A 13838-nucleotide genomic window follows, 5' to 3' on the forward strand; every position below is an offset into this window, starting at 1 on the left:
GACTCCTGAGCACACAGCACCTGCTGTGGGCCTGCACCTCCCAGGACCAGAGCCTGGCAGCAGCTCCAGCATGTGGTGCCGTCATTACCACATCACCAATGTGTAAACTGAGGTTAGGGGACCCCCCCTGCCCCACTACCACACACACACACACACACACACACACACCTGGTGGGGACGGGCTGCCTCATCCATGGGTAAAAACGTGTTCCTCCTGGATAGATGGCAGCGTCACTGTGGCAGATGTTGGTTTCCTTGGTACCAGGCTGCCCACCGTGGCCAGTGGCCAAGGGCTCGTCCACGAGGGCTGGGGTGTGGAACAGCAGGGGCTATGGGGCCACAGACTAGGGGTTCACCTCTGGTCTTGCTGTGGTCCTCAGCAAGTCCCTAACTCCACCTCAGGCGCCTCGCCTATCAGAGGGGACTCGCCAAAGTCCTTTCTCGCAGGGCAGATGTGCTCTGCAGAGCGGTTCTGCCCATCTCAGGCCTCAGCCTCCCCACCTGACCAAGGGGAGCTCAGCAGGGCGAGTCGGGAGGGGGAAGGAGACATCGCGGGAAGAGGCCCAGCTCCTGCCTCACTCAAGGAGCCTTCGTCCATTTCGGCCCACAGGACTGATGGACGGTCCCAAGAGGTAGGGAAACTGAGGCCCAGGGATCTTTCTGCCACCCCAGGCCTGTCCCCTGCGTCCAGTTGGCTCTGGGCATTGCACCTGGGGTGACCATCGGTCTCCATCAGGGCCCCATCATGTCCAGCACTGAACGGATGGGAAACAGGATGGAAGGCGGCCAGGGTCAGTGGGGGACAGCTAGCGGCAGAGCCCAGGCACCCTGAGCCGGCCTGCCTCCGGCCCAGAGAAAACCCTGCCCGTGGTTCAAAACCATTTGCCAGAAAAGGCACAATAAGCTGCAACTCTACAGCCAGGACAAGGTGCACGCTCCTGGGATTGTGCAACGAACAGCCTGCACGGCTCCACACCCAGCACCGCCATGTCCTAGCTGCAGGTCCTGGGCCTTCAGCCCCTCAGCTGGGCTTCCTGGTCTGGGATAATGACCGCTCGGGCCTGACACGGCACAACCTGCTCCGGCTGACTCCTGTGCCACTTCTCTCTGAGCCGTGTCTCCCCGTCCCAAGGGGTTTGGATAACCTCACGTTTGGGAATGACTCTGCCTCCTCCCTTTCCTTCTGACCAAGGTGCAGCCCTCCCTGACCCCACCCCAGCCCCTGGACTCTTCCCCTCCACCAGGACCCAGGGATGACTCCGAAGCAGCAGGCCGGAAGTGGGTTTATTGGCAGTCCTGCTTTGGGTCTGCAAAGCTCATTGCCCGCCCTTGAGCCGCATGGGGTGAGGTGGTGCAGATCTGGAGCAGAGGGGCCCGAGGGTTGGGGGACAGCAGTGAGGGAGGCAAGAAGGGGCTGATGTCGCCTGTGGCACCAGCCTGCACTGAACACATTCCAGCCGATCGGACAGTCCATGGTGGCCGGTGGCCTCTCCTCACATCAAGGCCCTCCTGACTCCCACCACCCTGCTGCGTGGGACAGCACTGTCTCTGTTCCCCTGACAAGAACACCCAGGCTCCTGCAGGGACGGGCCTGCCAGAGTCGGCTGGGAAGGGTGGCGCACACTGGCCAGGACACGCAGTCCTGTGCTCAGATGGTGCCACAGCGGCCTCTCCACACCCTCCCTGGTACCAGGAGGGCTCCCCTCTTCTTCCACAGTGTGCAGGTCATCCGCTGGGAACATTCACCTCTGCCCGGCCGGCCCAGCTGCTTGGAGATCGAGGGTGGGGGGCGCCCTCCTGGGCTGTAGGGTAGGGCCCAGGACAGAGGGGCCTTACTCGTCTGGGGAGAGCAGGGGTGAGCTGGAGCCCTGGGCCTGCAGGTGTGGACGTGGGCCGGAGGGCCAGGGGCCAGGCGGGCACTCAGCTGCTGTGGTAGATCCGGAGGCGCTGGGCGATCTCCTGGCGGCACAGCGGGCAGGTGCGCAGCGGCTGGCAGCACTGCAGGCAGCAGCAGACGTGGCCACAGTTGAGGAAGATCATCTGGGCCTGAGGAGAGAGCGGAGCGTCTGAGCCTCTCGACCATCCAGAAACACGCCACACAGCAGGGGAACGCCTAGCCCTGCCTCTGCTAGCAGTTCGGCACTCCTTCATGTTTTGTTAAAAATCTATAAATGCCCGTAAGCCCTGCCCCTTTCTTTCTAATATGAAACTGGATTATATGCTCCGATGTTTTACTGCTTGCCTGCCCCCCTCTCTCGGGGTGACAGCTGTGGTACCCTCTGGATGGAACCGGCCCTGCTGCTGGACGTGAAGGCTGTTCCCGTTTTTGTGTTGTTTTGTGTGCACGTGCCCAGCCCCCAGTCTAAAAGCGATGCCAACATCATGGCCTAGAAGCCACGTCTACGCTTTGCTTCAGCGTTTCCTCCTTTTAGGAATTTACCGAAAGGCAATAGTCTAGGGCAGTGATGGCGAACCTATGACACGCGTGTCAGAGGTGACATGCGAACTCATTTTTTTGGTTGATTTCTCTTTATTAAATGGCATTTAAATATATAAAATAAATATCAAAAATATAAGTCTTTGTTTTACTATGGTTGCAAATATCAAAAAATTTCTATATGTGACACGGCACCAGAGTTAAGTTAGGGTTTTTCAAAATGCCGAGCTCAAAAGGTTCGCCATCACTGGTCTAAGGTGTGCTCCCAACTCGTTCCAGGCTGCTCAGCTCAGCACTGTTTGTAATAACGAAATTAGAAGCCAACCTACGGGGCCCCAAAGCAGGAATTTGGTTAAATTTATAACCAAGTCCTTCCACATCATGCCTGCCCCGGGTGTGGTGAAGACCGAGGGAAACCAAATGCGCTAACACGGCCGCCTTTTCTAAGTAGGGGCGCACGGTGGAGAGAGGGTGAGTTTTAATTTTATATGCTGTATTGTACATGGAACCACAAAAGACCCCGAACAGCTGCAGCAATCTTAAGAAAGAAGAATGAAGTAGGAAGGATCACAATACCGATATCAAACTATACTACAAAGCATTATAACCAAAACAGCCCGGTTCTGGCACAAGAACAGTCATATAGACCAATGGATCAGAATAGAGACTCCAGAAATTGACCCACACCATTATGGCCAATTAATATTTGACAAAGGAGGCAAGAACATACAATGGAGTAAAGACGGTTCCTTCAACAAACGGTGCTGGGAAAACCAGACAAACACATGCAAAAAAGATGAAACTAAACCACCAACATACACCATACACAAGAGTAAACTCAAGATGGATGAAACACTTCAAGGTAAGCCAAGAAACCAGAAAAATCTTAGAGGAGAACATAGACAGCAAAATCTATATGCAGAGCCCTTGGACACGGGCAATAGGGTATTGAAGATGGGGCGGGGGGGGGGGGGGGGCGGGGTAATGGCTGGGAGGAAAATGGGAGACATCTGTAATACTGCCAACAATAAAAAATATATTTAAAACCTTCTGGGGAAAAGAAAACATAAAAATTTTTATATGCTGTGTTGTTTAGTTTTTACAATAAGAGTGAATGTTGTAATGTTTTTTTAAAAAGACAGTTTTAGAACAGCCTCTTCAGAGAAAATTGTGTTGTTGATATTTAACAACTTGAGAAATTTTCCTTAATGTATTTGTTAAGTAGGGAAAACACCCTCTCTGAAAAAAAAAAAAAAGTCTAGCATTGCTCATATTTGGGTCATGGGATCATGGGTCACTTTTATTTCCTGTATTTTCCACAACTTCTAATGAACACCAGATACTTATATGACTAGAGCAAAGTGTTTAGGAAGACTACCCCAGGAGAGGCTCGGATGGCCGCGGGCAGGGGGCCGGCTCCAAACTTACCTCCCGTTCCAGGCACACCACACATTCCGAGGTCTGCACCTCCAGCTCCGCGGGGGGAGCCGATGGCCTCGCGGACTCAGGAAGCTCCTCAGGGGCCGTGGGCTCCAGGGCCCCGAGGACCTCGTCCGGGGGTGGTTTCAGCAGCTCTGTGGGGACCAGAGAGAGGTGAGCCAGGGCCTCTCCCAGTGATCCCAACCCCAAGGGGCTGCCCCAGCCCTGCCTGCCCCATGTGGACACTGAGCTGGAAGGTGAGGGTGCTCTGATCTCAGAATGGGGCGGGCGGGCCTTGCCACACACCCTCTTATTTCTCTTCTCTGAGTCTCCTGCCCCATCTGGAAAAGGGGAGTGCTGGGACACAGGCAGGGGGGCACGGCACTGGCTAACTGGGGTCTCTTACGCCTAACGTCCCCCGGACATTTAAGGGCCATCCGGCAAGTAGGGCTCTGTCACTTTCAGAGATGAGACATGAGCTCAGAGAGGGTGGCCACTTGCCCAAGGCCACAGCGCCACCTGGTGGTGGAGTCACAGCACAGGAGCCCCTGCTTAGGGAGTCCGGTGGAGGAGCTTCCCTCTCAGCTTCACCCAGTGGCCGGGGAGACAGAGGAGCAGGGACAGGAGTGAGAGGTCCCCACGGCTGCTCCCCACAGGCCCTGGATGGGCCCCCAGCGTGCCCACTGCTCTCCCCTGCAGCAGCTGCCAGCCCTGAAGCCAAACATCAGCCTGGGCCCTTCCAGATGCAGTCTTTCTGATCATCACCCAGTGGGCACCACTGACATTCCTGAGTCTGCTTCAGCCCTGATGCCCACCCTGATCTCAGCTCATATGTTTCACTGATTCTATGGTTTGACTTACAAATAGTATTATTTTATCATTGGGAAAAAAATTCCGAAGATTTTTCAAAGGTTATTACAACCCTAGACACTCTGAGGGTATCAGGGCGCCCCAAGCCATCGTGGTGAAGAGGCCCTTCTATACTTAATATGACACAGACGGAGTCCTGGGAGCAATAAGAGCGTTGGTAGGAAAATGCCCGAGAATTTCCTGTCCCTTCTGGAGCTAAGAAGGAACCATCCGCCACAGCACCCTTCCTGGTGGGGTGGGCAGAGCCGAGGCATCACACCGGCAGCAGGGACACCCTGAGAGGGGGATTAGCTCCGAGCAGGGAGCAGCTCCTGCTAGCTCTGGGGTTGGTGGGAGATGGTGAGAGGTTTTGGATGCTGGAGGGGCTCGGAGTGAAAGGTACCTGCAGCTCTGCTCCAGGGAGGTGTGTCTGCTAGGGTGTCACCTTTGTTTCAACCCCTCAGGTGGGCACTGTTGTTATTCTAACATGTTCGCCGACGTTAGGGCGACCCAAGTCCTGATGCCAAACTCTTCCTGACCTCCGCTTTGAGTGCGATGGGGCCATGCAGGGGGACAAACATCTGAGGGGGCTATTTTGCACAAGACTTGATACTAAAGGGCTGGAAGCTTAATGACTTTTTCTAGGTAGAGTCAGTCCCTGCTGTAAAATTGGCCGGAAAACTGGTGTCTGTAGATGGCACGGCCCTGCCATCAGCCCTGACATCTGGGGACCCAGCCAGGCAGCCTGAGCTCCTGCCTCACCCCTTCAGTCTGGTCTGGCACCTCCACTTTAGCCTCTGTCCCAAACAGATCCAGCCTGAGGCTGGCCCTCCCGTGGGCTTGCCCAGCCTGGCAGCCTGCCCTCTCCTTCATTCTTGTTCTAGGCCCCAGGCCTCCTTCCGCGTGTCAAGGCCCCTCGGCCTTTCCTGAGGGGCAGCAGAGCCCAGTGGTTCAGCCGTTTGCTGGCTGTGTGATGTTAGAGGCGAGTTAACCTCTCTCTGCCTGTTTCCCATCCCTCAAATGAGGATAACAATACCCACCTGATGGGGTTGAAACAGGTGACGCAACATGGTACACGTGATATGGCTGGCAACTGCCTGGCAGCAGATGGTGCTCGGCACACAGGAGAGCCGGTTTCCATGCCTGCCCCTACCCCCACCTCGGTACCTGCTCTCTCCTGGCCTCCGACGTGCGGAGTGCCTTTATGACCTGCGCTGACCCTCACAACCCGTCACACACCTCCGCACAGACACCCCAGCCACAGTGCTGGGCACTGGATACAGCTGGTTTCTCCCTCGATTCCAAGGCCCCTGGGTGTGTGATTCCCAGTGTCTGTAGGGTGGGTTTAGGGGAGGTCACGGGACAGGGAGCCGAGGGCCCCGAATGCTGCAAGGAAACACCCATTTTTGTGCCTGTTTTTCTCATTCGTAAATCCTGTTCCTTTAGGAAGGAACCTTAAGGACTGGCAGGGGCTAGATCCAGCCTTTAGGGCTCAACCTGAAGAGTAAAGAGATGATTGCCCCCCACCACAGTCCACACACAAGTTTGGTGTCGGTACCTGGCTGGATCCTGGCCGCGTCCAGCAACTCCCGGGCCCTCCGCAGGATCTCGTGTTGCAGACCAGCTTCTGAGACTCCCACCTGGGAGTCCAAGGAGAGCAGACTGTGGCCTGGGCTGGGCCGGAGCCGGCCACACAGCACAGAGCCACGGGGGCCGCCTCACTCCTGGCTGCTGGCGCCTTCAGCAAGGGGCCCTGGGGCATTTGCTAATAGCAGAGCGTTCTAAGAACTGCAAGAACAGCAAGCGACCCTTGGCCAGGTTGGGCCCGTGGCCCAGCGCTGCGCTGACCTCCCCCGAGAGGCTGTTGCTGCCCACCTTGGCCAGGTCCCCAGGGCTCATCCGGCTCAGCATGTCCAGCGAGATGCGGTGATGGGCAAAGATGGGCAGGTAGTGCTCGGCGGACAGCTCCACCAGCAGGGCCGCCAGCGGGCGCTCCATGCCCTCTTCCTGTACAGGGAAGAAGAACAAGAAGCCATTATTTACAACAGCAAACAAAGGGTGTGAATATATATAACCGAAGTGTAAAATGTATTCTTGGAACTTTCCCTAGAAAAATGCATGTGTAAGCGCAGAGAGATGGATGTACAGGAAGTTCACTGTCGCTCTATTTGTGAACTTGAAAACAGTAAGCAACTTAAGTAGCATTGGGGGGACTGTTTATTTTATTTATTTATTTATTTATTTATTTTTTAAAATATATTTTATTGATTTTTTTACAGAGAAGAAGGGAGAGGGACAGAGAGGTAGAAACACCAAGAGAGAAATATCAATCAGCTGCCTCCTGCACACCCCCTACTGGGGATGTGCCCGCAACCAAGGTACATGCCCTTGACCGGAATCGAACCTGGGACCTTTCAGTCCGCAGGCCGACGCTCTATCCACTGAGCCAAACCGGTTAGGGCTTGGGGGGACTGTTTAAATGAACGAGGGCCATCCATATGCCACATGGTATGCAGCTGTGGGGAAACAATGCAGACTCTACTAGTACGTGTCCAGGCCTGGACAGCTGCCCATCACCACTAAGAGGAAAAAGAAGCTGCCAAATAGTATATGTAGAAAGACTCCATTTTTATTTAACATTAAAAAAAAAAGTGCTGGGAGGAGAGAGGGAGGAGATGGAGACAGGGCCGGCGACAGCACTGTCGCCACCTGTGTTAGCACGCACCGAGCGCCAGCAGCTGTCTGCTCTCATGGGAATGAACCCCCCCTCTCACTCTGTGCCCGGGGTCCAGCCAGAAGCACGCATGGAATGAAGCTGGAAAGGTCAAGCAGCAGGGTATCCCTGAGGCTCCCGGTGCGGGCGGCGCCACCAGGCCTTACCTGCAGCTTCAAGGACAGGGGTTTCTGGTTCAATAGCCGTTGATACTGAATCAGCCAGTAATTTTCCTGCTTGGTTTCACTTTTGGCTTCTAACTCCATCTGCCAGAACGAAGTTGATGCTGTTAGTTACAAATCGGTGAGTAAAAACAATGACAATGATGGTGACTGAACTGTGCTCCTCTGAGCGCGTGGGCGGCACGTGGTATCTTACAGCGTCCCTGTCCACTATCATCACGGCACGTCAGCTACAGGCAGGAAGGGCAGGGAGCAGCACTGCCCCCGGCTGACTGCTGAGAAGGGTCTCACACACGCACCTGGTGGGGGCCTGACCCTGGCTGCTGCACCTGGCACCTCGCTTGTGCGCCGTTAGCCTGGGAGGGACACTGTCTCATCTGCTTGTGGGAATGGCCAACTGCCAGGCAGCCACCTCCTTCTCCCAGAGCTCGGGCTGGTCTCCGGGTGCCTGGTAGGGAAGGACACAGGAGTCCAAGGACACCTTCGCTGTCTGACAAAGCTGGAGACTCGTAAACATGCTACTGGGATGGATTCCTTCCTTCCGGCATCCAACAAATATTCCAGGAGAGCCGTCTGGGCCAGGCACTGTTCTAGGGGCCGGGGACAGAGCAGCGGACAAATGGCACTGACAGCGGCTACGTGCGACTGTGCTGTGCACGAGACGCCCTTTTACTAATTCTCACAACTGCAATGGGCTCCACTGCGCAAGTGAGGAAGCTGAGTGTCAGAGTGATTAGCAGCCCAAGGTGGAACGCTGCCCAGTGTCAGGGCCACGAGCCAGAACCGGGTCTGTCCTGCTCTGGGGCCTGGGTCTGAGCAGTGGAGCCGGCCCATCCAGGACACGGGGGTCTGATGTGACACAGGAGCAGGGTTTCCACACAGGGACCTGAGTGCCCTTCGGTGGTCACTCCTGGGCCTTGCCTAGCCGGCTCCCCTCCCCTGGCCTGGGCTGTGGACGTACCTCTCTTCTGGAACCCATGGCCCTGAACCTCATGTTCTGCTGAGGTGCTGCTCTCTCCTCTAGTGAGTCCCTCACCGCCCCTCGAGGGCAGGAACCCGGGGCCAAGTATATGGCTGCTCCTGCACGATGCCCACACTACAATTTGTACACAATGCAGCGAGGCAGCGGGAGGGAAGGCACCTTCTGACGGGCACAAGCATGGCACTGGGGCTTGCGCAGGGCTCAGAAGTTTCGGAGCTGGTCTGTCTCCTCCGTACCCTGCACAGGGCCTGCTCTTGGAGCCCAGAGGGTGCCTGGAGCAGTACTGACAATAGGGGAGTGCCTCGGTCCTCCAGCCCCAGCCAGTGGGCTGGCCTCCGTCCTCACCACTCACATGCACTTGGAATCTGGAGGACGCGACCTGGCTGCTACCTAAATGCAGCTCTGCCACCCTAATGACGTGCCAGAGTGACACCCATGTGGGCACAGGGGACAGCTGGGTACTTCCTGTCAAAGGCTTATTAAGGCCTGCCCTGGACACGGCAAGTCCTCTCCTGGGCTCAGTTGTTCTCAAATACTTAGCTGCAAAGACGGTCAGAGAGCACTGCTCATGAAAGTAAAGAACAGGAAGCAATCTAAATGCTCAACAGGTCAAACGATGGCCTATCCCAGTGGTCGGCAAACTCATTAGTCAACAGAGCCAAATATCAACAGTACATCGATTGAAATTTCTTTTGAGAGCCAAATTTTTTAAACTTAAACTATATAGGTAGGTACATTGTTATTAACTTAATTAGGGTACTCCTAAGCTGGCCTTTGCTAAAAACGTCCTCAATCTGAGGTCAACCCCTTCCAACTCTCCCATTCACACTTGTCTTGTAGCCACTCTCACTCAACTCGTACATGAATCGAGTGCGCCTCCCCCGTGCCGCGTCTCCCGTCGCCCAACCGACCGACACCCCCCACTTCTTCTAATGCCACTTCTTCAAAATAGACTCGCCCAGGCCGAAAACCGACTTCTGCACATGGGCCACGAAGTTTCAATCGCACTGTATGTGCGTGCCGGCACGTGGTATTTTGTAGAAGAGCCACATTTAAGGGGCCAAAAAGCCGCATGTGGCTCGCAAGCTGCGGTTTGCCGACCACTGGCCTATCCAAACGCAGCCATGAAAAGAATGCGGAGGAGTATTTCAGTGACACGGGAAGAACAGGTGAAAGCGAGCTGGTCACCCAGGGCTCTGCACTGTTTTACGTTTAAGCACGTGCACACATAGCTATGAAGAAGCACCACAACATTTGAAAAATGTACATCAAACCGTTAGCAACAGACAACTCTCAGAAGTGAGACTCTTCCTTTGTAAACGTCCATGTTTTCTACGATGAACAGGTATGATGTGAATAACAGAAGTGTTGCTAAGAATGGCAAGTGTGTGGAGGGCAAGCAAACCCGTGTTCGATGCTACGCGGAAGCCCAACGCACCAGGATTGCCCGGAGCTCCTCCTCTCGCTGCGTCTTCTCTTTGAGCAGCTGCTGGAGCAGGGAGCTGAGGGCCCAGCGCTGCTCTGAGATCATCTCCTGCAACACAAGACCACACCCAGTGCCGCCGGAAGCTCCCAGCAGCCCTGACGCCAGAAGGCCCAGGGCACAGTGGCGGGATCCCCCGCAGAGTTCTCAGCTGCCAGCCGGGGCTCATGGAGGGCTGACTCAGTTCAAGTCTGCCCACGATCTCAGGCTGAGAATTAGGGGGCAGAGCCGAGGGGCCCCTCTGCCGGGCATCCCCTCCCCACCTGCTCCTAAGCCTGCACCTCCCTGCCCCGTGGGGCTGAGGCCAGGCATGGAATCTAGTGACTGATGTCGGTGGAGTGGTAAGAAACAGCAAACAAAGGAAATGACAAGCCATGGGTATCCGACCTCCTCTCACTGACCCCACAGCACGTGGGGGAGACGCATGGCGGGGAGGGTTGTGGAGCACCAGACAGACTGAGGTGCAGAGAAGGGAAAGGTCGCCCCTCCCCCTCCCGCCCAGGTCACACAGCAGGACTGCGCTGGACAGAACCCAGGTCCAGCCTTGGCAGTCCAGACGCCACTGGCCAGTCCCTGCGGCCCCTTCTCTGTGAGCAGGACAGCAGGCCGAGTCCCAGAGAAGCTGCCTGCAGGGAGCGACGCAGCGACGGCTGGGCCCTCTCCTCCGGACATCCCCGCGACACCAAGAAAGCTCCTTCCCCAGAGGATGTCAGCCCGAGTCGAACCAGCGCCCCAGAAGCATGGCTTAAAGAGACAGGGAGCTCAGCAGCAACCCCGCTCCAAAACAAAGAAAACGGAGATGGAGATGTCACCTGGTGAGCCTTGGCAATGAAACCCTCCTTCCTCTGACCCTCCTGCCTGGCCACAGCTGACCCGAGCCCTAGGCTTGGCCTGCGCTCCCATCAGCCTTCTGGGATTGGGGCACCCTCCAAGGTCACAGCCCGGAGGAGACCTGCCCGGCTTGCTGGAGAGGCGGTGGGGCACCAGGCGGGGATTTCACGGGGCACAGGGGAGGGACCGGGCAGGCCAGGGAGCCCTACATACCTGTAGTGCCTCTGTGTCCAGGGATTTCCTCTTTAACTCCAGCTGTGTCAGCTGCAATAACTCAGTTTCTATTAACTTAATCTAAACAGAAGATGAGACAGGGTGTTTTTTATTCACATTAACCATAGTTCAAGTCTGTGCCACTGCTCTCTGATGGCCAAGTGGGGTCTGAGAATCTGTTCTGGGGCTCTCTGGGATGAAGGGGCCCTGAGTGCTTTGGGCAGGAGTGTGGACATGCCTGCCTGGTCAATACTGTTGACCAATTCTCTTGCTTTCTCTGCAGAGCTGTCTAGACAGGAGCAGAGGGTCATGGAAGTGACTGAATAATAACAAGAGTAGCAGCTGATATTTATTGAGGATTCTGCATGCTAGGCCTGTGCTGGGCACTTTATATGTATCGGTTTGTCAGTTCTCCTCTGGCTATTAGGAGGTATTATTGCCTCCATTTTACAGACAAGGAAACTGAGGCTCAGAGAGGTTAAGTAACTTGCCTAATGACACAGAGCAGGTACGTGAGTGAGCCCTTTCCCTGGATGTGCCTTCTCAGGGTCTAAAGGGGAACAGCTGGCCTGGTGGGTCAAAACTACCCACAGTGAGAATATCTAGGGGTCACTGTACACCCCAGGGTGTGACTGGGGACTTTTAGCCCTGGGGGTCAGACCCCACAGCCTGTGCCTATGACCCTATGACCCTTGTCCATAAGTTCCTAGGTCCCCACCAACCCCTGGTCAGAGGAATGAGCTTCATGTCCGGCTATGTGGGATTGAAATTAAAGAGGGAAATAAAAAGGTAAGCTGGTTTTGGCCAAAAAAGAAAAGAATAAAAAGAAAAAAAACCATGCAAAATGTGAAATTCAAAGTGTTGAGTACGATGCGATGAGCATTCCCACAGCCTGAAAGCTCACTTCATCTTCAGCCCAGAGAGCGCACCTCACCCTCAGGAAGCCCAGAGTCAGACGGCCCAGAGGCCACAGCGGTGGGGCCCGCCAGAGCCGGCCCGAGGTCAGCCTTGGCCCTCTCCTCCAGGCCCAGCTGACGTCAGGCCCTCCCTGCCCCCTCAGGTGGGAGATCCCGTCTGTCCCAGTTCAGAGCTGATGGGACACTGGGGCTTGAGCCGGCTGCCTGCGGAGTGCTCAGCACAGAGGCTGCCCCCGAGGTCAAGGCCGCAGCTGCCCTTCCCCTCAGCCCTGGGCACCCACAGTGCTGCCTTGGACACCTCCCAACAGCCCCTGACCGAGGTTCTGGGAGGAAAGGGAGCTTCTGCAGGGAGGCCTCCTGCTGAGCTCCTGTGAAGGAGCCAGGATTCAATCTTAACTGCGGCCTGTCCAGCCACCTCTGCATGTCTCTGAAGGCTGACGAGACAGGCCTAGAAGGGGGTCCACGACCCCCACTCACCTGGTTCCTGATCTGCCGATGCATCAGGTCTTTCTTCACCTGGAGAGCCTCAAATGCAGCCTTCTGCATGGCGCTCTGCAACGAAACAGGCTGCTGAGCAGGGCCTGCCTGGCTTCCCAGTGGGCGGCAGACCTCAGTGGAGCGGACGGTGCAGCGGGCTCGGAGGTGAGCCCAGGTCCTGCAGCGCTCTGTGGGCTTCTCCTCCGTGGTGCGATTGCACCACTCCCTGCCCTTTCAATCCTCATGATGGAGCCCCCACAGCACAGGGAGTGGGTCCCAGCCAGGGTAAGGGGGTGCTTGTCTGGATGTCAGTGACCAGATCACCACCCGAGGCCTCTCCCTGCCCCTCTCTTCCTGAGGGTTTGTACTAAATGCACTAAGCATGGGGGGTCTCACACGCTCTCTGGGACAGGGCTCCATGCAGAGTTCTGCCCCAGCGTGCCCTTCGTGCACCCCCGCCCTCACGTCCTGGGCAAGGGCTTACCTCCTGCAGGATCTGGCTGATGGCTTTGTTCTGATCCATCTGCTGCCACGACAGAATCTGCTGGAACCGCTCATCCATTTCAGCCATGCTGCCACAAAGACAGCACATTCATTTACTCTCTCAACATTTTCTGAGCACCTACTATGTGCCAGGCACCTTGGAGGAGATCAAGATGAACCATTTATTCATTCAACAATGCTTATGGAGCGCCTGCTGGGGGTCATGTTCCAGGCAGGGCAGACACAGTTTGTCTGAATCCCATGGCCTGGAAGGAGGTGACAGAGTCTGTGTCTGGGAGCTGGGAGACACCCACCCCTGTACCGGAACACCGCCTCCCAGGTGAGCCGCTCAGGCCCTGAGAAAGCTGTCCTTCCTCCGCACTAGCGTCTGCACTCCCCACCCCGGCGTTCTCGCCCTGGCAGTGGGTCTGCTCTCAGCCCCTAGAGCAAGTCTAGTGATTTTGGCACAAAAATCCAAACTTGCAACCTCATGTATGTCCGTACTGGGTGCATCTTGGCTTTGAGTTTGTTTGTTCATAACAATAGCTGTTATTTATTGAGCCCTATGTGGCATACCTTATGCTCATTAAAGGCTCCAGCCACTGTAGGGGAAGGTACTGATTTATCCCCATTTTTCTGGTATGAAAACTGGGACTCAGAAAGGAAAAGCAACTTGCCCAAGACATCACAGTTACTACTAGAAGCACAATGTCATGCACCAGGAAAGAGGGAGAGTCCGCACCTGAGGACGCAGGGGAGGCTGGCAGCTGCGCCCCTGGGTGGGAGGAGACGCACAGGGCAGCAGGGCTACTGCCTGTCCCCGTCTGGGGCTCCTGGGCCTTTCTCACCCGG

At 55.9% G+C, this 13838-nt stretch overlaps 1 protein-coding gene across 6 annotated transcripts in view; it reads right to left on the reverse strand.

Moving 5' to 3' along the window:
* Positions 1-1266: 1266 nt before the first annotated feature.
* The window catches only part of LRSAM1 (leucine rich repeat and sterile alpha motif containing 1), a 34163-nt gene continuing 21591 nt past the window's right edge, over positions 1267-13838 (reverse strand). For 4 of the 6 annotated variants that reach the window (XM_070430625.1, XM_070430622.1, XM_070430624.1 and 1 more), the window contains 9 exons: positions 12988-13075; positions 12504-12578; positions 11110-11190; positions 10021-10116; positions 7586-7684; positions 6581-6712; positions 6264-6345; positions 3866-4011; positions 1267-2046 (listed from right to left, as the gene is read on the reverse strand). In XM_070430625.1, the coding sequence (XP_070286726.1) occupies positions 1921-2046; positions 3866-4011; positions 6264-6345; positions 6581-6712; positions 7586-7684; positions 10021-10116; positions 11110-11190; positions 12504-12578; positions 12988-13075 (925 nt within the window). In that variant the 3' untranslated portion in view covers positions 1267-1920. The remainder of the gene's footprint in view (positions 2047-3865; positions 4012-6263; positions 6346-6580; positions 6713-7585; positions 7685-10020; positions 10117-11109; positions 11191-12503; positions 12579-12987; positions 13076-13838) is intronic. The other 2 variants (XM_070430627.1, XM_070430626.1) reach the window with 1 other exon arrangement.

The sequence above is a fragment of the Myotis yumanensis genome, unplaced genomic scaffold (genome assembly GCF_028538775.1).
Source record: "Myotis yumanensis isolate MYYU_CA2020_CCGP unplaced genomic scaffold, mMyoYum1.0.hap1 SCAF_12, whole genome shotgun sequence".
In the NCBI taxonomy this organism is placed as follows: domain Eukaryota; kingdom Metazoa; phylum Chordata; class Mammalia; order Chiroptera; family Vespertilionidae; genus Myotis; species Myotis yumanensis.